Here is a 27852-nt window from a genome sequence, read left to right as displayed (position 1 = left end):
TTGATGTCGATTAATTTTTATGTTGTGTACAACATAATTACTTTTCTATATAATTGTTGCATTATTATTTATAAAAATTTCATGCGCAACGCTCGGATTTCCATCTTTTTATTTATTTATTTATGAGCTACATGCTTGTTTATGGGTTTTTTTTTTCTCTTGAATCTTTTTTATGCTTGGATAAGTGATTTGTCTAAGACCATTTGTATCCATATTTTTAACAGTGATGAGAAATCACTCGTCCGGAAAAGAAAAAAGAAGAATGGAAAATACATTCATGCAAATGATCACCAATTCACATGTTTTATGAATTGGCAAGCTCTTCAATTGTTCTGGACAAGCTAATCTAATCAAAACTACCCCATACCTAATTAGGATATATTAAAATGATAATATGCTTGGCATGCATATGGGATAAGAAGAAGCAAACTTTCATAAACTACATCCTTACCAACTTGAAAACCATGAGTCACGTGCTAAACAGAGGTCGAGCTATAGTTCTGAAGCTGTTTTATCAGTTTCATTCCTGTCTGCGGATTTTCTTCTTTAATTTTTTTAAGGCTATGCTTCGATAAGTGACCGGTCTAAGTCCATTTCATGCATTTCATGTTTGAATTTAGGCACGCCTTGGGAGCATCCCGTAATCGAAAAGTACCGAAAACTGCTGAAAAATAACTGCCTGTTTTCAGGAGCTGTTAAATTGTTTGGGATAAGCTAATCTAATCAAAACTATACCAAACTTCGTTAGGATATTAAAGGATGATGCATGGTATATGGCACAACAAGAAGCAGATTTCATAACTACATCCTAACCAACTTTATATTTTTTGAATAAATACATCAACTTGAAAAAAATCATGAAACATGTTCTTTTTCTTGGGCAATAATCATGAAACATGTTCTTTTTCTTGGGCAATAATCATGAATCATGTTACAACCGCTAAACAGAGGTTGAGCTAGTTTTGAGTTGTTTACCAAAAAAATAATTGATGTGGCTGGATTAGAAGGTAAGTCCCGTGGACGGTGGACCAGAATATACAACTTAGAAGTATATAATTTTAGGAATATCCAATTGTACGTAGAAAGATCCCATTTCCACCCGTCGATCCCAACCGGCGTGTCGTTTCTGGGCATCCAGCGGCCATGTTGGTCACTATGAAATGCTGGGTCACCGTTCACGACAGAGAAAAGGGGCCAGTGCGGCAGCGTTCGTCTTTACTCTAGAATTAAGAACTTCTTCGGTAGATACCGATCAGTGACATTTCTCATGCCTCTTATTTCTTGTCGCTCTATAAGTCAACCGGATTAATTTTCTTATAACTGAGAAAGGAAAACATAAAGGAAAAAGCAAAACCGAAGTGAAAATCTCCCTGAGCCATCTTTTGCCGGATAGTCTACTTTTCCCAAACAAGATAACTCATTCCTGCATGCTGACTATTTGACAGATTTATATAGGGTTAATTCCGTAGCACGACATTCGCACTCTTTATTTATTTATTTATTTTTATTTTTTCCTTTAAATTTAGCATAACCTTAAAAAAAAAAAGCATAGAAAGGCACAACATATGCATTTTTTCTTAAATATAGTACGATCTTTGGAGAATAGCACATAAATGCACGACTTTTGCATTTTTTTCCTAAATATAACACGGCCTTTAAAAAATAACATAAAAATGCACGACTTTCATGTTTAGTTGCGCTTCTAGCACGACGTTAATTATTTTGTCATAGTGTAACGATAACGGCTAATGTGGAGCTAACGATGCTACGTGACATAACATGATTAGATGATTAGACCCCATAGGTTTTTATTTAATTAAAGAATAATTAAAAAAATTTAAAAAATTAAAAGAAAAGAAAGGGGGATTCAACTTAATAAGAGGAAAGGGGGAGGGGGCCAACAGTGATGACTACACCGGTGGCTACCATCTCTCAATTGTGGTCGCTGATGACAGTAGGATCCTAATTATGTGAGTGGCGATCGTTATCGAGGCACCTACCGTTGGAATAGAAAGGATCCCGAAATTAAAGGCTTTTTCATTTTGGCGATGGAGGCCCCGTTTGCGCCCCTCACAATCTACAATTCACTCCTTTTTTAAAAAAGATAAAAAAAATATATTTTTTTAAAATTTTTAGAATTATTTTTAATTAAATAAATATGTGTGAGACCCACTCGTCTAATCATGTTGTGTCACGAGGCGCCGTTAGCTGTCACCGTTACATTTGACGAATAATTAACGCCGTACTAGAATTGCAGCTAAACCTGAAAGTCTGCCTTTTTGTGCTATTTTTTAAAGATCGTGTTATATTTAAGAAAAATATAAATGTTATGTATTTCTGCGGTGTTCTCGAAAGGTCATGTTATATTTAGTATTAATACAAAGGTCGTGCATTTTTATATTATTTTCTAAAAGTCATTTTATATTTAGAAAAAAATGTAAAGATAGTATTTTTTTTGGATAATTAACTGGATTTATATATATATATATATGATGCACAAAAAAATTGACCTGGATGCTCCCAGGCTGCGGTTTGGACTATTCTTAGTTAAAATAGACGCCCCCATATGACGAAATTCAAGTGCCGTGATTCTAATTATGTTTGTCCTACTTCAGGAAAATTACTGGATGAAAAGTCTTGTCGTTCCGCATCGAGCTGACACTTGACTCGATGATAGGTATGCTGCCTTCGATATGGCCTGACGCTATCTCCAGTAAATTTTTGGTCCCTTCCTCAGTCACCTACCTGTCCACTGTTCAGTCCCTCCACACCCTCTTATTATGATTTTATTGTATGGTCTTATCTCGAATCGTTACCACTTTCAGCATTGAGTGGCCCGCACCATTGAAGGCTTTATGCGACAGCTAACAATCAACAAATAATTCGACGTCTACTACTATATTGTTAAAACAAGCATTTCTATATACTACATGCGCCTATTCGGAAAATGAATTTAAAGAAAATGGGTTTTCCCCTAGTACTTTCTTTGACAACTTTTCTTTAACGAAGTTAACGGCTTCGGACTAATTACTATTTCTACTGATAGCCAATCCCACGGTGGCTACCGGCGATCACCAGAACTATACCATGGTGTTTGCCGCATGACGCCACAAGCTAATCAGATACACTTCCCCCCCACAATCACGGTGGCATGCGCGATTATCTGTCGATAAGAAAATCCTCCCCGTTTTGGTGATTTCATCGGTTGCTCTGCGCGTCGTGTGGTTTGGTAGACGGGGTATCATTGAATACCTCCTCCCCAATTTGGCATAAAAAATGGAAAACCTTCCCCATGAAACCAAAACTATTGGATTTCACACACACATATATATATGTGGCCTAAGTTACGGCTTTGTTATCACATCTCTTTGTCCAAGACAAAACAAAACCAAACATAACACTTCTCATCACTTCCTAGTCACTGTCCCCCTGTCTTTCCCACAAAACACTGATCCAAAGACAAGACAGAGAGGAGGTGGCAATGGGAAGTAACCATAACAATGGAACTGGAGCGATAGTCTCTGCCGATGAAACTGATCAATCCTATGAGCCTCTCCTGCTTCCCAAGCAGCCCTCGGGAGTGGCCGCCGTGAGCTCTCGGCTCGAGGAAGCGCTGTCGGACACTACGTTGCCTTGGTGCAGACGGATTACCAAAGCGACATGGATTGAGCTGAATATATTATTTAAACTAGCCGCCCCTGCAGTCATTGTGTACCTCCTCAACAATGTTACCTCCATGTCCACCCAGATACTCTGCGGCCACCTCGGCAATCTCCAGCTTGCCGCCGCCTCCCTCGGTAACAATGGCATCCAAGTCTTCGCTTACGGATTGATGGTAATATATGATGATAACGCCTAAACCCTAAATTTGTTCTCCCTACTAATAGTGCTAGATGAGTCTGAATATCTCTGATTCAATATCCATCGTATGATTGATGCAGCTCGGGATGGGGAGCGCAGTGGAGACACTTTGTGGACAAGCCTATGGGGCACACAAGTACGATATGCTGGGGGTGTACCTACAGCGGTCCACAATCCTGCTCATGGTGACAGGGATCCCGCTCACGGTGATCTACGCATTCTGCAAGCCCATCCTCATCCTCCTCGGAGAGTCCACGGAGATCGCCTCGGCGGCAGCGTTGTTCGTGTATGGGCTCATACCCCAGATCTTCGCGTATGCCGCCAACTTCCCGATACAGAAGTTCCTGCAGTCGCAGAGCATTGTGGCGCCCAGCGCCTACATCTCGGGTGCCACCTTTGTGGTGCACGTCCTGCTCAGCTGGGTTGTTATCTTCAAGCTTGGCGGGGGACTCTTAGGTGAGATTTTCCTATTTTTGCTCAAATAAATGGGGACCGAACCTGTTGGAACGATTTGTCTCCTATATGAAAAATGGTGAGAGCGGGTGTTGGAGGTAACCTCACATGAAAAAGTTGATAGGAAATCCATAAGTTTAGAAGAGGCAATGGTCTAGCAACTCATTGGCTTAAGTTTTTGAGTTGCAGATAGACCCGAGTTCGAAGTAAGCCTATAGATTTTTCCTAACAAGTGGCATCAAAGTCCAAGGTAACGATCTTGGGCAAGCCCACATTACAACAGGCCTAACTGTGGAACTCATGGCTAGTGAAGGTCCTAACAATTGGTATCCGAGTCTGAAAGTGAAAGCCCGGCTCGAAGTTAATTGTGTCCATTATGTTGTTTTCCGTCGTATTATGAGGGACGAAGTCCTCCACATAGTCGAGAAGGGAGAGGATTGTTGGGACGGTTTCTCTCCTATATGGAGAATGGTGTTTGAGGTAATTTCACAGGGAAAAGTTGAGAGGAAATCTATAAGTTTATAAGAGACAATGGTCTAACAACCTATTGACTTAAGCTTTTGAGTTACAGATAGATCCGAGTTCGAAGTAAGCTTATAAATTTTTCCTAACAGGACCCATATAAAAACCAAGAAAATTAAATGCTACATAAGACGGTATCCCTTCCCCCCCAAAAAAAGTATAAAGAAAAAAGAAGCTACATAGACCGGACAAGGTAGCCCCAGTGACCATGAGTGATCATTAATCGTTTCGGTTCTTATACGTATACCTAACTAATTCCAGTGGACGGGACTCGAAAGGAGCACGAAGGGCCTTGGCAATATTAATGAGAGGGATCTTTGATCCCCAATGCTGAGTCCAAACCCCACTAGCAGACAATGGTTAGCACATTAACTATTGTCCCACCTCTATCATATTATCATAAGGTGAAGAGACTGGAGATTCGATTATTTTTTAGAAATTTTTTGAGCCATGTCAGCTAATCGCGCCTCCGTTTATGATTAATTATTTTTTTAACGAAATAAAGAAGAGAGATGTGGTTCTCAATGTTTAGGAGACATGGGCCAATGCAAATCGAATACTGTCCAAAATTCACATGCCGATTATAATGGCTATTTATTACAAAGGGAGAATGACATCGAGAATTAAATTGAGACTATCCATATCTCTTTATTAGTTATTAGAATTTTTATTTCATTATATTAGATTTATAGACTTCCTATATTAGAAATTTTTTTTTTGTATCTTTGTAAGTTCTTTGATGCGAATTGATCCATTTGTAGGTGGGGCGTTGATGTTGAGCTTCTCCTGGTGGGTGATCGTGGTGGCCCAGTTCATTTACATACTGGTGAGCGATAGGTGCAAGCATACGTGGACGGGGCTGAGCCTTAAGGCATTCTCGAACCTCTGGGAGTTTTTTAAACTCTCGATCGCTTCCGCTGTAATGCTCGCCCTCGAGACGTGGTACTACCAGATTATCATCCTGATTGCTGGACTGCTGGAAAATGCTGAGATTGCTTTGGACTCCCTCTCTGTTTGGTAAGCACAATAACTAATTTACAGAATTAATTAAATCTTATATGGTATTGGTTTGGAAGTTCTAACAGACATGTAGCAGTATTTCTATATATGATTATTGTTATTTCATTTTGGGATTAAAAAGGAAAATTTTATTAAAGTAGAAAAAAAAACACGATGGATCATAATTCACATGAATTTAATAATTATATTGATTGTTCTTTTTAAACTATTATATAAAAGAATTAGAGAATAACATGATAACTTTTGGTTTCACAAATACCACATATATATATATATATATATATATATATTTTTGGGTAATTACACTGGTGGTCCAAAAAGTTTCACTAATGTATCAAGTTGGTCCAAAAAGTTTTTTTTGCCACTTGATGGTACAAAATGTTTCAAAAGTGTAACATGATAGTACAAACCGTTATCTCACCATTGACACCGTCAAGCGAAGCTGACGTGGCCGATACGTGATTTTGATATGTTTTTAGGAGTTGGTGGAACGTTACATGATTGTTCAAATTCTTTTGAAGTCATCACTTAATGGTCTAAAATGTTTTACGGATGTAATATAATGGTACAAAATATTTCTTTAATTAACTTAAAAGTCCACCCATGTCAATGACGAGATGACGACGTCAATGGCAAGATAACGATTTGTACTATCATGTTACAACTTTGAAACATTTTGTACCATCAAGTAGCAAAAATATTTTTTGGACCAACTTGATACATTAGTGAAACTTTTTGGACTACCAGTGTAATTATCCCTATATTTTTTGAATGGGGATGCTGGTAACTTTTGGTACATGAAACAAAATGAAAATGGCACGTCTATATTGCAAATAAATAAAATGAAAAGGACACTTATTTATTTTCCCTTTGTATGAGGAATCGATTATGTATAAAATACTCGCCCTTGAACTTGACATGAGACCAAAATGCTCGAAATTTAATTTTTATGATTGAATTTTTTTGTACTCTTTTATTTCTTTTTCCTCAAGGCACATGGCCTCCCTACATTTAAAAGAACCTCCACTTGTTTTTAGATTACTTTAGTTATATCATCACGAGATACACATATTATATGTGGCAGCATGACAATATCTGGATGGGTCTACATGATCTCGGTGGGATTCAATGCGGCTGCAAGGTATTAATCTTCCTTTCTAATTATTTTTTCTGGCATTTTCAATTATTATTTATGTATAGATGGTTTTCCATAAATTAAATCATAATTGGGAGAGTTTTTCCTCTTAACAGACTGATATGTCTCAAATTGAATTAGTCGGCTTGTGTGGGCTTTCGGATGTCCTGATATTTGAAAGCCTAATTGGCCATGACTAATCCAGTTCGATTCGGGTTTGAGTAAAACTCTTTCAGCGTAAATTTTTTTCTATTTATAAGACTCGAAGACGACACCTTATTTAACAAAAAATAAGTATCAAATCACTTGAATCAAATTTAGTCGCTAAAACGGAGACAATAATTTAGTCATCAGTCTGCTCCAACAAAGGTTTTGGTCTTTCTTAGAAATACTAAAAATATTTCAATTTCCACTAATAAATCAACAAAATCTGTCTTATTTAGTTATTTATATACAATAGAAACAAAACTGCAGCAATACGAAAACTTTGTTGTCAAAAATTTTTGTGGGTACAAACTTTATTGTCGAAATTAAACGTAAGCTCTAAAAAGAATCTCAACCAATAATAAAAATAGGAAGATACGATAACTTCGCGCACGACAAATTCATTTGACCACGTCAATGGTCAATGTAATTTCATTTCAATATGTGCTGTGCAGTGTGAGAGTTAGCAATGAGCTAGGGGCCGGGCATCCGAAATCGGCAGCATTTGCGGTGGTGATCGTGAACTTGTGTTCATTCCTTATCGCTGTGTTATTTGCAATAGCGGTGCTCGTGTTTCGCCACGACATTAGCTACATCTTTACCAGCGGCACCACAGTGTCCGATGCAGTGGCCGAGCTAAGTCCTTTGTTGGCCCTCGCCATCATCCTCAACGGCGTTCAACCTGTCTTATCCGGTAAGTCATCCAACTCGTACATCACATGAACTTTGATCAACTTTAGGGAACATATATATGGATGAAATTAAATGAACCCGTTTATCACAAAAGCAGATTCTTTTTTCCCCCCTCTTTTGAAGGCCATGGAAAATATATTTCTTACTAAAATAAAAGGAAGATAAAATAAGCATTCATTAAGAAAATGGATTTAAACTCGACATCAATTATAATGAAGAGATTGCAAATATAATTCGCATTAGAAAAATTTTTCCTGCTTGTTAGTTCACTTCCCTAAAAACTCTTTTGTAACCGAAAAAGTAAGTAATGATCAATTTGAAGTGTGATACTTACTATAAAGACAAAGATCGATTGTTGGTGAGAGCCGACAAGTGACAGATGGTTTTAGGCAAAATCCATCTTGTCATTATAAGCTTTCGATATCACTTCATTAATCAGCAATGACATCATTCAAGCTAGAAAATTCCCTTGATCTACTTTCACTCGGACTTCGATTGGACTTAAATAAAGTGGGCTCAGGTGTACTGGACTCAGTTGATTGAATGACATAACAGTTATCCGCAAGTCATGAAACGTGCAAACTTTATGTTTTTCATAAGAAATGGGAAATTAATTCTTAATATCAAGCGAGGAATCACTGCATTATTTGTACCCCTTCTCAATTATAGGAATTTAGAAATGACTATGTCCTCTTCTACGTCGTCTTCTGGGCAGTTGTCCTAAATCCTCGACCATATTGTCGACAAATTTAAAATTAGAAAGAGCATTTGAAATAATTGTGTTGTTGAATTGAAAATAAGTGGAATTGAGTTAAAAAATTTTTTAAATCCAAACACACCCTTAATGTTTTCGGAACTTTAGCACGTGATATTGTCATTTCTTGTGTCGTTCAACATAGTCCCTTCTCCTAGAGATTTGCCAAAACGTACCCATATACGTGTGTGTGTATATATATATATATATATATATATATATAATATAATCAAAGAGAAAGGGAAAAGCTTCGTTCTTAAACAATATACATGATATATAACATAACTAATAAAACCACCTAACCTTCTTTCGTGGACTAGACGTTACACATCTCTCTCTAATTTCTTTGTCTTCTCTTTTTGGTGCTAGCTTATGTGTTATTTCTTTTATGGCGCAGCAGATATGGACTAGGCCACATAATTGAACAAAACCTTTATGATATTGGTCATGATATATCGTATATGTTAAATTTTTATTTGAAGGGGTGGCTGTTGGGTGCGGATGGCAAGCATTTGTCGCGTACGTTAATGTCGGATGTTACTACTTGATTGGCATTCCGCTGGGTGTAGTTCTCGGTTTCAAGCTAGATTTCGGTGTTAAGGTGATATTTTTTCATCCATACGCAGACATATATGTTATTCCTATGTATTTTTCGTAACAAAAAAAAAATCATAACACGTGATTAGCACTGCTCACTTATTTAATGAAAATCCTATATATCTACTACTTTCTTATGCTATATATAGTGAGGTACGATTATTTAATTAAGAATTTGATGTTAATGTGGTTCTAACAATCAGGCCGATTTCAAAAGGTTAATTTATCGTGGTTGATGGACTTTGATATACTTTTTATGTATGGCGTGTAGGGTATTTGGAGTGGGATGATTGGAGGCACCGTACTGCAGACTATCATTTTATTGTGGTTTACGTTTAGGACAGATTGGAATAAAGAGGTAATCGTATATATGCAATATCTATGTCGTAATTATGATTTTTTTGGATTGTCTATTCCGTTTTTTCGGTTAAAAAGAAGTACAAATAAACTGCGTTTAATTTGTGGCAGCTACTGCGACCAGCGGTAGCCCCAACTTTTCAGCAATTTCAGAAAAATATCTTGGGGGAATTTCGCCTAACAATTATTTCCTGATTGTGCGAAAACTAATTGTTTTTATAAGTAATTTCAATTTTTTTTTTGTAGATTCGAAGTTTTTTAACTTAACAACAACTATAAATTTAAGCGAAAATTCATACTTTTAAAAGTCTCTTACGTGAACCAAATGGATCCTTATGCTTTTATATTAACTTCAATGCATTGCCACATAAAATGATACATGATATATCTTTATATATAGTTTCATTGTTCAAAAGTTGACAGCTAATAAAAAAATGACAATGGCAAAGAGCACTAACTAGTTAATCCAAAAAACCACAAGGGATTTGGCCTAATAGTTAATGAGCACCCAAGTTTGCTCCGAGACTCGGGTTCGAATCCCCTTGGGGCCACTGGAGCGCCTTTGGCGTGATTACCCGCTCCGTGCGTCGCCGGGGGTTCACGGAGCCCCGGGGATTAGTCGGGCGAAGTCTGGACACCCCGGGTTAGCAAAAAAAAAAACTAGTTAATCCAAAAATGATTAAAAAGATGAATTAAGCTTTGACAAATTGAACTTACCTATCATTATATTCCCAATATGACTCACCAACCAGCCGGTCCAATAATAAGGCTTGGAAGAAAGAAACCGGTCTAATCAACGTACAAGACCACATGCGCTAATGCTGATGATAACAGCGAGGTTTTCCCGGTGTTGGAAATTCTTTCATGGGGATCGATCCCCCGAACAAATACGAATCATGCTAGAGCAAAATGAATTCTTAATGACTGGAAATGATTAGCTTGTTGAAGTTGCTTGATGAACAACTACTTACTAAAATTCTTCACTGGTATACTTGCAGGTTGACAAGGCACAGAACCGATTGGCTACGTGGGACGACACCAAGGCACAACCGTTGAACGACTGACGTGGCAGATTCTGAATGGCTAGCTGTTTGGCACCATCATGGTCCCACACAGTACAATAAATGCCAGTCTTCAGACTTACATCTTCACACAACCCAAGCACGCATAGAATCAGTACTATGTTCCGACCAGAATAACAGAGATGAGGCATTTTGTTGTTTTTCAGGCATCCAGATCTGACACTATACATTCGGTCCCATTTTGTGTATGTTGTTCTTGATTACTTGGTTCTCAATGCTTCCGATTGAAACTTGAAGTATAAATGTTATGAAAATCGAAATCTGTTTCGTTAATTTTATATTTTTGTTTGTGCATAGAACGTAATAATTCGAGATAAAATGCGATGGCCACTCTTTGCAAGAATATCTCTTGCATGTCTACAAGGATGGACCAAAGGAGGCTGAGATTATGACGTCTTAAAAAAATGTACATACTATTATTCAAGTTTTTTCGATAATAAGAAAGGCACATAAGTCTAGTATAAGGAAATGAAATAAAGTTAAATAAAGAAATACATAAGTATTACTGGTGATAATCGAACTCATAACCTCTTGATTCCGGGCGGCGCCTTGTGTCACTGCATCAAAATCCCTTCATGTGCTATTACCCAAGTTTTGATGGATTTCTTTAATTTCGCCCCGTCCCCTTCCCTGTTAAACTTGGAAAAAATATCTTCATGTTGCTCCCTTTAGTTTGAATCCTCTGTCGTTCCTGCATGTGTATTTATATATGTCTTTTTACGAAAGACTAAGGCTCGTAGGTGAAAATGGAGCTACATATCATCACTAACCTTAGGATGAAAATCGAATTGAAAATTATGTTGGGGTTTGAAGTGGAGGCAGATGACACTGTACTGGCCCTGGCGCCATCTCTCTTTGTGTGCATGTAGAATAGTTGTTTAATCAGAAAGCAAGAAATGTTCAAAATTAAGCTAAGCCATGTCCATGATAGCAACTGAGGTAGAAAGGGAATCCCCTTTTAATATGACCTAATGGGTTGGGGTGGTATTGCGAATATAATTGTGGGCTTTAATTTGGGGACGAAAGAATCTGTCGATGGGTCATCGATATATCTTGTATAGGTCACTCTACGCATACCTATCAAAAAGGTCACTCTGCGCATTTTTGCAGAAAACATGGTTGGTGTTGACCATATCAAATCAATTATACAATGGAATAGTTAAAAATTTCTTACTTTTTTTTGCGTAAATACTGATATTCGAAAGCCCAATGAGCTCCAACTAATTTAATCTAGCTAGATCTGCTCACTAAGAAATAAAAATTTCCCAGCGTCAATTTTTTTCTTACTTTATTGATTGCAAAGGGAACAAGAGCTAGCTTACCCCTAATATGTATGCTGGAGAAACATGCTTTCCCAAATTCGAATTTGATATTATTACTCAATTTTGATGGAATTCTTTATATTCACCCCTTCTCTTCCCCTCTAAACTGGGAAAAAATATCTTCCTATTTGCTCATCCGGGACAGGAATCAATTTTTTAGGGGGAGCGGCGGTCGTCCTCTTGGACTTGGAAGAAGTTACAAAATTTTTATTGAATTTTTTCAAATTTATCATTTTTCCAATGAAATTATCATTTTTGCCCCGCTTGACTTAATGAGATAAAAAAGACTCCTAAAATTTGGCTCCCTTAAACTAAATTCCTAAATTCGCTTCAGGGACCTTGCCTTCCCTGAGTTTGAACCTTGCGTCGTCCCTGCCTGTGTTTGTATATATGTCTTTTTACGGATGATCGATTCCCATAGGTGACAATAGAGCTATATATCTTCTTTTTTTTTTTTTGGTAGAAAGAGCTATATGTCATTACAAAATGAAAATCGAATTGAAAATAATTTCGTGGTTTGAATTGAAATGGAATCCCTTCTTTGCCTGTTTGGGTTGAGGTGGTGTTGCGAATATAATTGTGGGCCTTAGTTGGGGATAAAAGAATTTGTCCAAGAGCCTTTTTGTTTTCTGTTATGAAAGAGACTTATAAACTTGATAATATAAATCTCAATAACTAATAGAAATATATGAGTAATTTCATCGTGAGAATTAAATCTGAAACTTCTAACTAATTTCCAGGCGAGGGCAAAGCTTTTTATTTGCAGAAAAAAAATATTTTGTTTTAGCCTTATCAAATTAATTGCGACAGCATGCAATTATACAATGGATTTGTTAGAACTAGTGAATTCACACATGCGTTGTACGTGTACCTTCTTTGATAATGTTAAAATACATAATACTATAACAACAAAATATATAAGAAAACTCTTTTAAAAAAAGAAATATAGAAATTATAAGTAAATTAATAGTATCACGTTTTAAATGAATTTATGACCATTTATAATTAGAAATTTGTTCTTACTTTAATTTATAAATAAATAAAATAAAAAATAGTTAATAATATTTATGAGGTGGATGGCCCAAAAAAGTAAAAATTTGACTTTTTATTGTTTCCAGCACCAATTTTTTAATGGAAAAAAATTACAAATTATGAATTTCTAATCACGTCTAGCGTGCGATCAATTTCCTGTCAATTTTAACAGATTTTCTAGCATGGCGCTAACATTGTAGACATGACACATGGAAATCTACCAAGTGGATCCCATGAGTATTTCAATATTAAATTAAAAATAAAAACTATTAAAGGAAAATAATAAACACAAAATATTTCATTTAATTTTATAATAAACTAAATAAATAATATTAAATTCAATGGAAACGCATATGTGTATATATATATTAATAATAGTAATTACATATGAGTAACATAAAAAATTACATACAAAATTATCATACTAATGACAAATCATTATATTTAAATATATGTATCAGTTTTTGTATAATTTTACGAAATTATCCCTATTATTTTTTACTATATTAAATAAAAGTAAAACTAAAGACAATAATAAAACTATAAAACTTGTCAAATTTTAAATTCATATACCGTATCTCACTCCTCCATTAATTCACATGTGATCATCATCCACTCTACTTTTATTTATTTCTTTTCAACCCCAATCTACCTTTATCTCAGCTTGAGTTATTTTTCTTTTCTTGCACTAAAAAATATTTTTTTTTTCAAATTTCATCACAATTTTTTTAATTTTTTAATGGTAGCACAACTATGTAGAATTACAAATGGTATATAATGATAAAAATACAGATCTAAAATTTTAAACCATGTTTTTTTAACACAGAGCATAGCACTGGTGCAGAATCTAGTGTATGAATAATAAAAATTTGATTAGTATGATTAAAATATTGGAAATGATTTAAAAAAATGAAATTAATGCAATAAAAAAATTGATTGGAACTTTGAAAACAAATTATCGATGGCATAATATCTTAAATAATTTTTAAATAAATTAATATAAATTTTGAAAAATTCACCAAAAAATATATATGTCAATAACTCATCAGAAAATATCCATCGATAAAATAATTTTTAAAGATTCTTAATATAAATTTTGCAAATTCATCAATACAAATGTATATAGGAAATAGGAGAGGAATTGTGAGCGTTGAATAGAGAAGTTATTTTATATTTGATATGTTCATCAGAGTGAATAATTATGGGAAAGAACATGCTAGGTAGTTTTATAGTAAAAACGTATGAAGGGATGCCTTGAAATTAAAAGATCATAAGAAAGAATAAGTATAAGATGGCTTTTGAAACTTGAAAAAAATAAAAAGATTATGGTCGAAGAAAGAGAATACGAGAAATTTTTTTCGACGATTAGTAAAGTCAAAGAATAAGAATAGAAGTAATTAAAAACCAAAAGATAAAATAAAAAAAATACAAATGTAAATAGGAAAATGGAGAGAGGAACATTGAGCATTGAATGGAGAAGTTATTTCATATGTGATGCGCTCGTCAAAGTGAATAATTATGAGAAAGAACATGTTATGTGATTTTTATAGTGAAGAAGTATGAAAGTGTACTTTAAAGTCGAAAGGTCATGAAAAAAATACGTAAAAAATAGTTTTTCTATTAAAACGAATGAAAATATGCCATGCTATTGAAATATGTGATGTTTAGTAACATTCATATTATTTGAACAAAGGGTAAAATAGTAATATTATTAATTTATCAAGGGCAAACAAGAAAAAAAACTTGGAGAAATACTTGGAAATGATTGTACTTTAGAAGAGATGTATAAATTTTAACTTGGCTGAGGCAATATATGATAGAACACGTGAGGCAACAAATGTTGAGAATGAGCGATAAATAGAGAGTTGAAAGTGTGTGCGAAAAAGTAATACTAACAAAGCACACAAAAAGTGTGGAAGTAAAATGTATAAAAATAAAGGTAGAAATTTATACGAGTATTTTTTGAAACAAAAATTGGGAAAACATGAAATTTTGAAAACAACCACGTGATTCATAGCGGTGACACAAATAAAGTATGAACCTGTTAGGACAACAGACGTTGAAAACGAATATATGGCACAACGAAATTTTAAACTATAAATTGTTTTGAAATAATAATAGAACAAACATACATATGATGAATGGCTAACTCAGTTGAGAGATGCGAGGCAATTAAGCGTCGAAAATGAACAATGAATAGAAAGAGTTGGTTTATATGTATATAGGAAAAATGTGCGACCAAAAGTCACGAACCGAAAATGTGCGAGAAAAAGTTATGAGGGTATAAAAGCATTTTTGGAATATTAAAATTAAAGAAACTTATCATATTTTTATATATTGTATAGATTATACAAAGATCATTGTTGTTTGATGGATGATTTCCATATATATACAAATATGTTGGGTATGTAATCTATATATAAACGAGGAAAAAGATAACCCGCACTTCGCGGCGGGATAACAATTATTTAGTTAAGCATTATTTGAATTCTTTGTAATAGGCTCATTGGCGTCCCTTTTAATGGAAAAATATATTATTCGATTAAAAATCAAGCTAACTTCAATACCAAACGCAATGTACATATATACGAGCTATAAAATCCTATACTCGCTAGGAAAAAAAAACTTTCAATTTTTAAGGAAGTTCAATTCAGATGTTTAAGTTTATCGAACACCTTGGAAATAATTGACTTGAAATTTTCAAAAACTAGGTTATTTATGGAATATTAATGATAAGTACTCTATATCTATATGTATGGAACTTATATCAATTTGAGAAGATAATTAAAGAAGTTCAATTTGAAAATAAGAAGTAAAAGTCCTACATATGTTTTTTAAGATAGGGTGGTAAAATACTATCTAGAATGGGACAATACTTGGATTATGTGACTGGATTTTCAGTCACGATCCAAGCACAATACATTTACTGTTGTTGTATAAGAGTTTTGGTTTTGTATTTGGCCCGCAACTGAAAATTCAGTCACTAGATCCTAGAATTTCCCTCTAGAATGATTTAGAAAATTTAAGCATTCCATATAAGAATAAAATTACGATGATACTCATGCTGTATCAAAATCATTAATTAGCAAGTATTTGATGAAAGATGACATTTGCACCGTGTCTTATCATATCCTCTTCTCTCTTTCTTATTTTAAATGGACATCAATAAGATAATTTCCCATGTAAGAGATATTAGAAATAATGAATAGTAAGATGAGAAATTTCATAAAGAAAATAATAATCATAATCAAGAAAAAGGGGAAGGTCAGTTGTCATCCACTATATTGCAATTATGATTAATTCCTATCAAATTGTTTCAACTAATATTAAATAAGAGAAAACTATCAATTTGGTCCTTGAATAATCATATTGCCATCAATTTGGTCTTTCAACGACTTTTACCCTCAATATGGTCTTTCAAAGATCATATTGCCATTAATTTGATCTTTCAAAATTTTTTGCCATCAATATGTAGTCCTTCAAATATCATATTACCATAAATTTAATCCTCAATTAAAAAAACCGTTAGAATTGCTTAATTCCGTCAAATAATTTCTATGAAAAATAAAAATATAATAAAAATTTTTACACAGAAGAAATACTACTCTCTCTCAGTCTCTGTCTCATTCTCTTTGTAACACACATTCTGTATATGATCATGTTGGAGATGTACGTGTTTGCACATGTGTTAGAGTGAAAAATATTGCAATTTTTTTTGTTTCAACAGATAGAGTTTTTTCTTTTTATTTTTTATAGAAATTATTTGACGGAGTTAAGCAATACTAACAATGTTTTTAACGAATGATTAATTTGATGGACGAAATGATTTTTGAAGGACCATATTGATGGCAAAAATCTTTGAAGGATTGATGACAATATAATCTCCAAAGGATCATATTGATGGCAAAAATATTCGAAGGACCAAATTGATGGCAATAGGATCGTTGAAGGATCATATTGATGACAAAAATCTTTGAAAGACCAAATTGATGATAATATGATCTTTGAATGACCATATTAATAGTTTCCTCTATTAAATAATGATTATCAACGTTAATTGGTTTACCCATGACTCATATTTCATATTCAAGTCTTATAGAGGAAGAAAATTCGGGAATCCGAGTTTCACTTGTTAGTGGATCGACCGGACTCGAAAATGGATTAGTTGGAGTCAATTGAGTTTTCGGATATTGAATAGTCCATGCACCAAGAATTATTAAATAATAAGAAAATGTGAAAAATAAAAAAAACTAATAAAAATTAAAAAAAGGAGAGCATGCAAGTGGGAGAAATCTCCAAACTTGCCACCCTGGTCTTACGGACCAGTTCTAGATTATTAGATAGAGAAGAGATAGAGGGAGAGAGATAGATAGATAGATAAATATATTATATTATATATATATAGTGTGTGATGTGTGCATGTACATAGAGCATACACATATATATACTTAAATATTCAAGAAATGGAGCTTAGGCGATTAATTGAATAACTTTAGGAGATTATACACGGGGGTGGAATTCTTTTAATTTTATCCCAAAAGTATGAGGTTTTTTTTTATGTAAAATTAGTATTTTATCCCCATGAACTTTAAATTTTTTAAATTTTACCTCAAAAGTATGAGTTTACCCCCTGAATGGAAATCCTGACTCCACCCCTGATTATACTGATCAATTGGCCTATTTGTAGGATTTGCTGATACAACAAATCAAGTAAACAATTTAATAAGGTCCTAGAGACAAAATAATACCCAAATATATAAAAATGATAACATTGTTTGGTCTTTTATGTTTTTTCAATGACATGATCGGTCAGAGATTTGCTTGTTTAGACCATCTCCAATGGGGTCTCCCGGCCCGTCTCTTTGCTAGAGACGGGCCTCTCTACAGAGAAATGTCTCCCTCTGGAGTCGCCACGTAGCGGCTCATATTTGCTGCTACTGCTGAATGCAACAACTTTTATCTTTTTATTTTTATTTTTTTTAAGATGGGCAAAAGGGCCATTGGCATTTTTGGGTACTTTTTTTTATGGTTTTTTTTAGGGTTAAATGAACGCAAAAGTTCTAAAACAATGCAAAAAGTTAAATTTAAGTTCTAAATGTATTAGTTTAGCATAATTTGTACCAAATTTTTAGTCCGTTAGATACTTTCGGTCTAAAATCATAATTGAAAGTTAAAACTGTTATGTCGGTTCACGTGGCGCCTCATGATTGATCGATCAAAATTTTTAGTTATTAACAATATTTAGAAAATCTGAAAGAAAAGAAAAAAAAAGGGGGGGAGAGAATCTCCTTGGTCCCTAGCAAGGTTGCCAGAGGCTCAAACGACCTCGTTGGGGAGAAGGGAAGAAAGGGGGAAGGGGTTTCCTTGGTGGGGGCACCCCCACCCCCCCCCCCCCCCCCCCCCCCCCCCCCTCAACGAGGTCACCCATGGCGTCAGAGGCCTTCGGCGACCTCGAGGGGGAGAGGACAGCGGAGGATCCCCGACGACCAGTAAGATCTCCCTTCCCCTATACATGCATTGAAAAATTGAATGCACTACCTCTAATAATAATAATAATAATAATAATAATAAAATTATTATTTAAATTTATATTGCATATTAATTTGTTAAGGCATTCACCATTATACCCCTATTAATTACGATGGATACAACTATATATATATATATATATTAAGTCGTTGAACCCATACATTGCACGGATTTTACAAAGAAAATTTTATTATAATCATAATCATCAATGTAATTTATAAAAAAAAATAATTTTAAAATCTAAAAAATTAAAAATTCTTAGATTTAATTAATGAAAGAAAAAAAATAATCAAGAAATCTATAAAATTTTAAAGTTACTATTAAGATGATTTTTTATTCTCAATCGCATTTCATGAATTAAGCTTCATGAGTTTCAATAATTTTCAATAAAATGGGCTCGATGTGAGATTTCTTGATTGAACTTTTATAAAGCTAACAATGATTTTTAAAATTTATTTTTAAAATTTAAATAATTCCCAATTTCCTTAAAATTATGAACAATTATTTATTAAGGAAATCCTTAAAATTGTGAATATTTATTAACTTATGAAATAACAATAAATTATTTATATATTTCTTTGGATATATTTATTTTTTATGGACAATAATAATTATTATTTAATTTCTATATTGTAAATTAATTTATTAAGACATTCACTATTGGGTATATTTATTTATTCATTTGCAATAATAATAATTATTTAATTTCTATGTTGCATATTAATTTTATTAAGACATTTACTATTAAATATATTTTCTTTTATAAAAATTAGTATTATTATTATTGTTATTGTGACTTAAAATCTATATTGCATATTAATTTATTAAACATTTACCATTCTACTCCCATTTATTGGTAATGATATTTCTTTATTATTATTGTTGTTGTTGTGATTTAAAATCTATATTGCATATTAGCTTACAAAAACATTCACCATCCTACTCCTATTTATTAGGACTGATACAACTTTATATGGATATGTAGATTTACAATTCTACTCCCATTTATTGGGTGGATATTTCTTTAATAATAATAATAATAATAATCATATTATTATTATTATTGTTGTTGTTATTATTGTGATTTAAAATCTATATTGCATATGAACTTATAAAAATATTTACCATTATACCTCTATTTATTAGGGTGGATACAACTTTGTATAGATATATAGATAGAATATAAAGTTAAGTTTTAGAAAGAAAAAGAAAGAATATATGGGAAAAATGCACTAAATTTTTGCTCCTTAAACTCTTTTTGTTGCTTCGATTCTTTACAAACACAACGTTGTACGTTGCAACGTCACGGGCAGGTGTGTTTTTATTTAGTGTCAGATCTCTCTAAAACATTCATCGAATCGAGCACAAGAATGAATTCCCAGGACGATCATCGACATGATGAGCTCCGGGAACCCATCCTCAATTCCGCCGCCGCAGCAGCAGCCCCTCCACCATCACATGCCACCAATGAGGTAAGCTCTCGGCTAGAGAAGGTGCTGACCGATCCAGACCTGCCGTGGCTGAAACGCTTGTTGTCGGCCTCATGGATAGAGATGGGGCTGCTGTCCCGACTAGCGGCGCCGGCTGTGTTCGTGTATATGATCAACAACTTCATGTCCCTTTCCACTCGAGTGTTCGCCGGCCACCTCGGGAATCTTGAGCTCGCCGCTGCATCTCTCGGCAACAGCGGCATTCAACTATTCGCCTATGGCCTAATGGTGATTAAGCAGCCTTGTCCAATACTTACAAGTTACAATGGGCCAACATATAACGTATATATATATATATATATATATATATATATATTAATTTGTAGTTTCAGTATCGAGCAATGATGACTTATAGTATTTCTGTCTTTGCAGCTGGGGATGGGAAGCGCGGTGGAGACATTGTGCGGCCAGGCGTATGGGGCGCAGCGGTATGACATGCTAGGGATATACCTTCAGAGGGCGACGATTGTGCTCGTCGTCACGGGGATTCCCCTCACTGTCATCTACGCCCTTGCCAAACCGATCCTCCTCCTCCTGGGGGAGTCTGCTCCGGTGGCCTCGGCTGCAGCCATCTTCGTCTACGGCCTCATCCCACAGATTTTCGGGTTTGCTGCTAACTTCCCGATACAGAAGTTCCTGCAGGCACAGAGCATCGTTGCCCCGAGTGCATGTATCTCAGCTGCCACGCTCGGGATTCATCTGCTGCTGAGCTGGGTAGCCGTGTACAAGCTAGGCTTGGGCCTGCTCGGAGCTTCGCTGGTTCTCAGCTTGTCATGGTGGATCATAGTTGCAGCGCAATTTGTGTACATCGTGGCCAGCGAGCGGTGCAGGGAGACATGGCTGGGGTTCAGCCCGCTGGCCTTCTCAGGACTGTGGGAGTTTGTGAAGCTGTCAGCGGCATCGGCGGTGATGCTCTGCCTGGAGACTTGGTACTTTCAAGTTCTTGTCCTGATCGCCGGCCTGCTCCCAGAGCCAGAGCTTGCCCTTGACTCGCTAGCCGTCTGGTAAGTTTAAAGCCAAAAATCCCCTCTTCACAATTTTACAAAATAAGCAAATGTCGGACTTGTTTCCCGTAAGTAAAGTGTTGATTAAGATAGTTCGACACCTCTTTTTCTTAAGCAAAATTCTCAGATTGGAGTCTTATGCATAGAGAAAATCAATTTATTGTGAGAATTTTAGTCTTTAGCAGTAGATTTCGGGATACAAGTTGATGCATATATACCGGGGGAAAAGAAACCATAGATCTAGGTCACAGCTTATATATTTATTCTGGCATCGAATAATTATTTTGGGCGAATATATTTGATCATGAATTCGATTTTGTTTTCGGAAACAAAAGATGTCATTTAGTACAAGAATAAGAAAAGTGAAATAAAAGGTTGAAATTCGAAATCTCTTGATTCTAGATCGACCGCTGCAGTACTAATCTCTTTCTGCAAATTCAATTTGGTTTATGTAACTTTCATAATCATATGTAAAGGGAAAAAAGAAATCCATATCTCGGTTTATTATGAGCATGTAAATTAAAGGAAAAAAAAAAGAAAAAAAGAAGAAGCCCATATGCTCGTGTAACGTTCGGTATGAATGTTGGATAGATTTATGATGATATTGTATGAGTACATTTCAATTAATTAATCCCTCGCCCCTTCTGTCGAAGTATATATGCCCAACGTTATTATATGCTTACTTTGACATAGAACTTGTAGGCTTATTTTCACTAAAATAAAGTTAAGTTTTAGTCAATTAAAGAGAGCGTCGAATAATGGCATACGCCTTCGCATGATAATTAAAATATTTTAAATTTGATACCTGTTAGGAATCATTTACCCATTTATTAGCTATTATAATTTTTATTTTGTTATATTATATTCATGTCCTCCTAATGTTAAAAAAAGGAGGATTAAGTTTGGTCAGTGTTAAAACGGAATTTTTAGTTAAAATTATCTGCAAATGTCTCATTCTCACCTTTTTACTATGCATGATGTTTGGGTATGTGGTGATGTCCTATGATTTCTTGACCTATGATAAGCAAACACGCGGACACTTTTCCTCCTAAAAAGAGAGATAAGGCCAGAAACGAGAATTACTTTTGGCGTGAGATGTCACTGGAGGATACTTGCACCGTGTAGAAAGATATTTATGGAGAGTCGCATGCTTTTCTATTTTAATTATATATTCCTGTTCTGATCAGACTAAATCAATACCTGAACGAAATCAGTTTCAACCATTAGATTGAGGTACCCATTATTTCACTGAAAAATGATTCTCTTGTAATATATGTTATTGAATGTATATATATATATATCCTTACTCTATCTGAGTCAAAATTATCTCTTAAATTACTCTAAACTAAACGATTGATATTCTTTTGTTCACCCAAAAAAGTAAGATTCACTGAAAAAATATGAAAAAATAATAATTGTGTTGTTAAATTGAAAATAAACCAAACGGGCCGAATTTTTTTTAGTCACAAGGAACCGTGTTTTTCATTCCGTAAAAAAGTTCTGAGTTCGATTCTTTTGATGGAACTTTCATAACACAGTTATACATCAACCACCATTCAATATTCCCTGGTAAATTGAAAGGGTATATATATATACACACATATATATATATATATTATTTTCATGCTATGAAGAAATAAATTTACCAACCTAGCTACCAGGAGAGAGACGTAGCCGACATTAAGAAGAATAATTCTTGCTGGATTTGAAACTTGGACTGAAACTAGCTTGGAATTGATTACAAAAATATCTCCTTGACCATAGCACTCAAATGGCATTTCATTTTCTCAAGATTTTTCTTGTTGGACAGAACATCTCTATCAGCATTGATGTATTTCCTATGTCTTGTGCAGCATGGCAATAATGGGACTATTATTTATGGTCTCGGTTGGGTTCAACGCAGCTGCAAGGTGTGTTTCATTTCGTTTTACCTGTTCCGCTCATATTGTCATCCATAATTAATATTACTACAAATTTTACAATATTCTAAGTAATTCTCTATCTGCCTCATTTTTTACTTGAGTATATGAAGAGCTAGATCATCAATCTTCAAAGGAATAAAATCGCATTCTTGTTGTCAAATTATTTACACTTTGTTTTTTGGGTCCATCACACGTTTTTGTGAGGAAAGGATTTCAGAAATTCAGATAATAATTAGAGGGTCGACATCTAAAGGGAGTGACTCGGAAGATGAAATTGCTGCTGAAATTGATAGAGATGGAAATGAGATAATTCCAACAGAAATAGAAGTTTTGTGGAGGCTTTAAGGTTGAGCTTACCTTGTGAAAGGGGGTTGCAGAGCATTGCCATGTACGCGTCCTTGTCTGACTAGCTAGAGGTTTTAATTTTGACACTCGTAATGAGATTATCATACTCCTCTTTATTAGATTTTTTTTCTTTTTTTGATACTGGGCCAATACGCCTCCATTTTAATCCAAAAAAAAAAGAAAAAAAGAAAGATTGAGCTTACCTTTATTAGAGTAGGCTAACATTATATGATTATTAGTGTACATACTTGAGTTTTCTTGTTAAAGTTACAATTAATTAATTAACTGTCCGATTTTACAATTGAATGAGTATATAAATTGTCTAAATATTATATAAATCTAGAGAAAAATAGTAACTTCGTCTGAATTAATTTGGTGTAGTGTGAGGGTGAGCAATGAGCTCGGGGCGGGGCACCCGCAGGCGGCTGCATTCTCAGTGGTGGTGGTGAATTTGGTGTCGTTCGTTGTGGCGGTGGGTGAGGCTGCGGTGGTGATGGGGCTGAGGCATGTCATCAGCTATGCATTCACCGGCGGTGAAACAGTCGCCAATGCCGTCTCTGAACTCTGCCCCTGGTTGGCTGTCAGCCTCGTCCTCAATGGGGTGCAACCTGTTCTGTCCGGTAAATATCTTTTAATGAATGATTAACTGATTGATCATACCAACAAATTAACAGTTTCCATACACATATTGAAAAATTAATATGTATATATTATACGTCTATGTTTGAATGTTTGAATGTGTTTGTATGTATACGTACAGCATGTTTAGATAGAGCATATTTAACTAAAAGTGGAATTAGAATTTTGACTTAGCCAGATCGGAAATTTTACTAATAAAAATGAGATATATACCGGGACAATTACTCATCTTGCTGATCGAATGATCTCGTAAATGAAAAAGTTTACGTGCCTGAGGCACGCTCTTGTCATCCATCGTTTGTATTGTATTAGAGATTCATTGAATGGCACGTTGATTTCAAAGTAATCAAGCCATCGTGCGTATTTTTGTCCTTGTTTTTACTTATTGGAGATGCCATTTTTCACGTGACAACAAATCAAACAAATATAATCTCTTACCAAACAGATGCTTTCAAGAGACAAAGACTAATTGAAAATGTTGTGAATGTTTTGTCTGATTAGTTTGTTCAAACCAACTGCTCTTCACGTATCTGACATAATATTTTTGTTATTTTATATCAATGATTTTCAATTTCTTATATGCAAAAGGAGAAGATGAAGAAGAGCATGGTGACAAAATTGATCACGTGATCCGAGACATGAGAGAATCTCAGTTCAATAAACTAATGATTGATTAAATCCTCCCTGATGTTTAGGTTCAATTCAATGAAAAAAAAGCAGTGTCCAATAGTAATTGGCGGGGAAGACAGCTTAGCTCGAGGTTTCTATGTTTTATGCGAAATTTGATTTCTAATTCCTCTCCCATCAATAGTTGATTTTGAAACTGCCAGATGTAATCATCCAAGTTTTTATATTTTTTTGATTTGAGGGTTTCTTTATTTTTTTTGCTAAAATTTATACACAAGTTTTATTATACAATAATTACTAGTAACCAAAAGGTTTTGGATATACTTATTGCTGGTTAGGTATCTAATACCATTTATTTGCTTGCAATCTATTCTTTTTTTTTTTTTTGCGAAGTTTCTTGTAATCTATTCGTACTATGGCATAAGCCTCCTTATTTGCATAGCAATTAAAGATTATTATTAGTGAACTATCGCTACCATCATCATTTCAATTGCAATTATAATTAGTCTAGCGCACTACATTTTGAGATACTACTAACAGGGGTTGCTGTTGGATGCGGGTGGCAAAAGTTTGTTGCGTATGTTAACGTGGGATGCTACTACATAGTCGGGGTTCCACTCGGTTGCCTCCTTGGCTTTAAATTCAATCAAGGTGCAAAGGTGAATTAATCCCTTCTCTGTACCTCTTTAATTAGTGCTCCATGCATGTGTCGTCTCATTAATTTTGAACTTATGGCAAATCGCGATGTAATCGTAGGTATGTAGCCCGATGTGAGATTAATAGAAGCTTATATATGATTAAGATTTGGCACTTTAACAGGGTATATGGTCCGGAATGATTGGTGGAACTGTGATGCAAACTTTTATCCTACTATGGGTAACATTTCGCACGGACTGGAATCTAGAGGTAACATTTCGTTTCGGACTGGAAAGACTTCTTCTTTTTTTCCTCTTTTTTTCTTAGAAAAAGAGTTGGAAGACTAATCTTTAAATTTAAATTCAATATTGAGTCTTAAAAGTTTAATCCTTTTTTTTCCCTTTCCCTAACACACTACTCTAGCTATTAACTTTATCGGCATCACATAGCAAAGTTAGGTCCGTATTAATTTTATTTTTAGCTTGGACAAAACTATAGATGTACCATATCGGAAGCATTAGATATCGATTCATACACACGATAATAGAGCTAGGACGAAGACTATGGATGAATTGAGGATTCTGAATTTCTAACAGTGATACAACTGATCCAGCCCTAAAAGCAGTATGACCATTAAATAAGGGCTCAGGGCATTGAATTGAGAAATGTTAACATTTATAGGCCACGTGTTCTTGCAGAACACTCTGGTGCCACAATTTATAACTGAGTGAAGCAGAACCGTTGTCAATTCCGGTTAAGATTTTGTTAAAATGATTAGAAACTTTTGGAATCTATCTATTCTGCAAATTGTTACATACAATGTTCGATTATAAACTAGATCAGCTGATGAAATTAAAATGTCATTGTTACGTGATAACCCGAACTGCCAACTGCTGCCCATAAAAGCGAAAATGCATTTTTCCTGAATTTTGCAGGTGGAGAAGGCTAAGGAGAGGTTGGACAAATGGGAAGACAACAAGGAAGAACCTCTTTTGAAGAGCTGATGAGAAGCTAAGATCCATTTGAAAGGCAGATTGGATCTCACCTTGCAGTAAAGAGCAATAATATTACCAAGTCAAGCGACTGATAGCGATACGATTTAGTCTGAATTGCCAACCTAACCATTGGGGAATAATACTCCCTGACAGGGAAAATTTTTGCCAGTGTCTCGTACAACACGTAATAATTTCGAGATAAAGAGTCCAACCCGTTTTTCTTGTTGTTACCTGGAAAGTCGGCCTCGGTTCGTCCTTTGATTGCACTTTGTAGCTGCTTAGCGTTTGCTTTCATTTCTGAAAATGCTGTTGATGTTGCCCTTTCCTTCTTCTTTCATGGTCGACCCAACAGAACTCTATTATCTAAAGCAAATCCAAAGCAGCATAACCGAATGGACATAGAACCGAATCTGTATAGAAAAACCATCCAGTTAAATATGCATGCCACGTTCCATTAGCAGGAGTTCGTTACATTTCAATTGGGAGTTCATTTTGCATATAAAATGAAAAAATTCTTGAAATTTCTTAATATTCCATGGACTCAACTGCGGGTACAATAAATTGAACACGGTAAAATCTCAGTCTGCAGCATCAATTTAAAATAAGGGAGCACACAAACAAAACTCGGGTTAGATAGATACATGACAGTCTTGCTAATGAGCCAACCATCATCAACGTAAATTTCCTGATCAGAAACTAAACCTTGTCATGAAATCGGGTGAACTTCATGACATTGATTCATGTGATGTGATGGTCATACATTGTTGCATCATCTGGGGCAGACCAACCTTGCTCCACATTACGCTGTAATTATCTGCAAATCACAATTACCAAAAGTATATCCAATACCAATTAATTGACCTGCATATGTATTGTGAAGAGCCTAATTTCGATATTCTCGATTTCTGCTGACCAGACCAGTCATTAGTTCAAGTTGCTCGTTCCTGCAGCCACCATTCCCCTCTGCTTGCATTGTTCCAGGACCCAATAGAATAGTGCCTGGGCCTATCTGGGCTTTGGTTATTATGCAGGCCCAATGTGAGACGATAGTTAGCTTTGGTTATTATTCGGAAGCCCAATTTGACTCAATTAATCTAAATACAAGACAAGTCAGATAACTAATGAGTAAAAATATCTCAATTGTGGATTTTCTTCACCCATTAGAATCTGGGACCTTATATTTAAGTGAAAGAGGGGCGAAACAACCTAAACAATCCTCATTCGTAATATCATTAGATTATTTAGTTCCATGGAAATGAGCAATTTTAATATCATATTCATAACGCATCTCTCTCCTTTTACCATGGAGTGACCGTACACCCGTTTAAACCTGCAAACCGCGCGTTGTTCCTGTCCTGTAAATAGCACCTTGTCAGTACAACATAAAATTTCCTTCTCACAATACATGTTACAAGTTTTGCTAACATGATTCCGTGTCATGGTGACATATTTAGTACTTTCAGTTTAAGAGTTTAGTACTCAGTACAACATAAAATTTCCTTCTCACAATATATATTACGGGTTTTGCTAACATGACTCTGTGTCATGGTGACACGTTTAGTTCTTTCAGTTCAAGCGTTTAGTACTTCAGTTTAAGTATTTAGTATTTTTAATAATCCTGATTAGTGCAAGT

General features: G+C 34.9%; 2 protein-coding genes across 3 annotated transcripts; both read left to right on the top strand.

Moving 5' to 3' along the window:
• Positions 1 to 3326: 3326 nt before the first annotated feature.
• LOC116208399 (protein DETOXIFICATION 40-like) lies at positions 3327 to 10956 on the top strand. The gene is made up of 8 exons (XM_031541806.1): positions 3327 to 3835; positions 3942 to 4317; positions 5598 to 5853; positions 6941 to 6997; positions 7651 to 7889; positions 9125 to 9243; positions 9511 to 9597; positions 10595 to 10956. The coding sequence occupies exons 1-8, from the start codon at positions 3482 to 3484 to the stop codon at positions 10658 to 10660; spliced, it is 1554 nt and encodes a 517-aa protein (XP_031397666.1). The 5' UTR covers positions 3327 to 3481; the 3' UTR covers positions 10661 to 10956.
• An 8799-nt stretch (positions 10957 to 19755) lies between these two features.
• LOC116208615 (protein DETOXIFICATION 40-like) lies at positions 19756 to 26548 on the top strand. 2 transcript variants are annotated; one of them, XM_031542145.1, is made up of 7 exons: positions 19759 to 20279; positions 20424 to 21055; positions 22909 to 22965; positions 23704 to 23942; positions 25129 to 25247; positions 25408 to 25494; positions 26160 to 26548. In XM_031542145.1, exons 1-7 carry the CDS (start codon positions 19932 to 19934, stop codon positions 26226 to 26228), a joined length of 1551 nt encoding a protein of 516 aa, XP_031398005.1. In that variant the 5' UTR covers positions 19759 to 19931; the 3' UTR covers positions 26229 to 26548. The 2 variants fall into 2 exon arrangements, 1 of the variants encoding a protein (XP_031398005.1); XR_004157100.1 differs by lacking the exon at positions 26160 to 26548 and having other exon boundaries at positions 19756 to 20279; positions 25158 to 25247.
• Positions 26549 to 27852: the final 1304 nt, after the last annotated feature.

Source organism: Punica granatum, chromosome 5 (genome assembly GCF_007655135.1).
Source record: "Punica granatum isolate Tunisia-2019 chromosome 5, ASM765513v2, whole genome shotgun sequence".
NCBI lineage: Eukaryota > Viridiplantae > Streptophyta > Magnoliopsida > Myrtales > Lythraceae > Punica > Punica granatum.
Note: the sequence above shows the minus strand (reverse complement) of the source record. Positions and strands in the feature narration are given on the sequence as shown.

Excerpts from the sequence above, each read along its gene's own strand:
- LOC116208615 (XM_031542145.1), top strand. The coding sequence starts at position 19,932 with ATGAATTCCCAGGACGATCATCGACATGATGAGCTCCGGGAACCCATC. Across the intron at positions 22,966-23,703 it reads GGGTTCAACGCAGCTGCAAG|TGTGAGGGTGAGCAATGAGC; the intron begins GTGTGTTTCATT and ends AATTTGGTGTAG. Across the intron at positions 25,495-26,159 it reads GCACGGACTGGAATCTAGAG|GTGGAGAAGGCTAAGGAGAG; the intron begins GTAACATTTCGT and ends TGAATTTTGCAG.
- LOC116208399 (XM_031541806.1), top strand. The coding sequence starts at position 3,482 with ATGGGAAGTAACCATAACAATGGAACTGGAGCGATAGTCTCTGCCGAT. Across the intron at positions 3,836-3,941 it reads TCTTCGCTTACGGATTGATG|CTCGGGATGGGGAGCGCAGT; the intron begins GTAATATATGAT and ends TGATTGATGCAG. Across the intron at positions 4,318-5,597 it reads GCTTGGCGGGGGACTCTTAG|GTGGGGCGTTGATGTTGAGC; the intron begins GTGAGATTTTCC and ends ATCCATTTGTAG.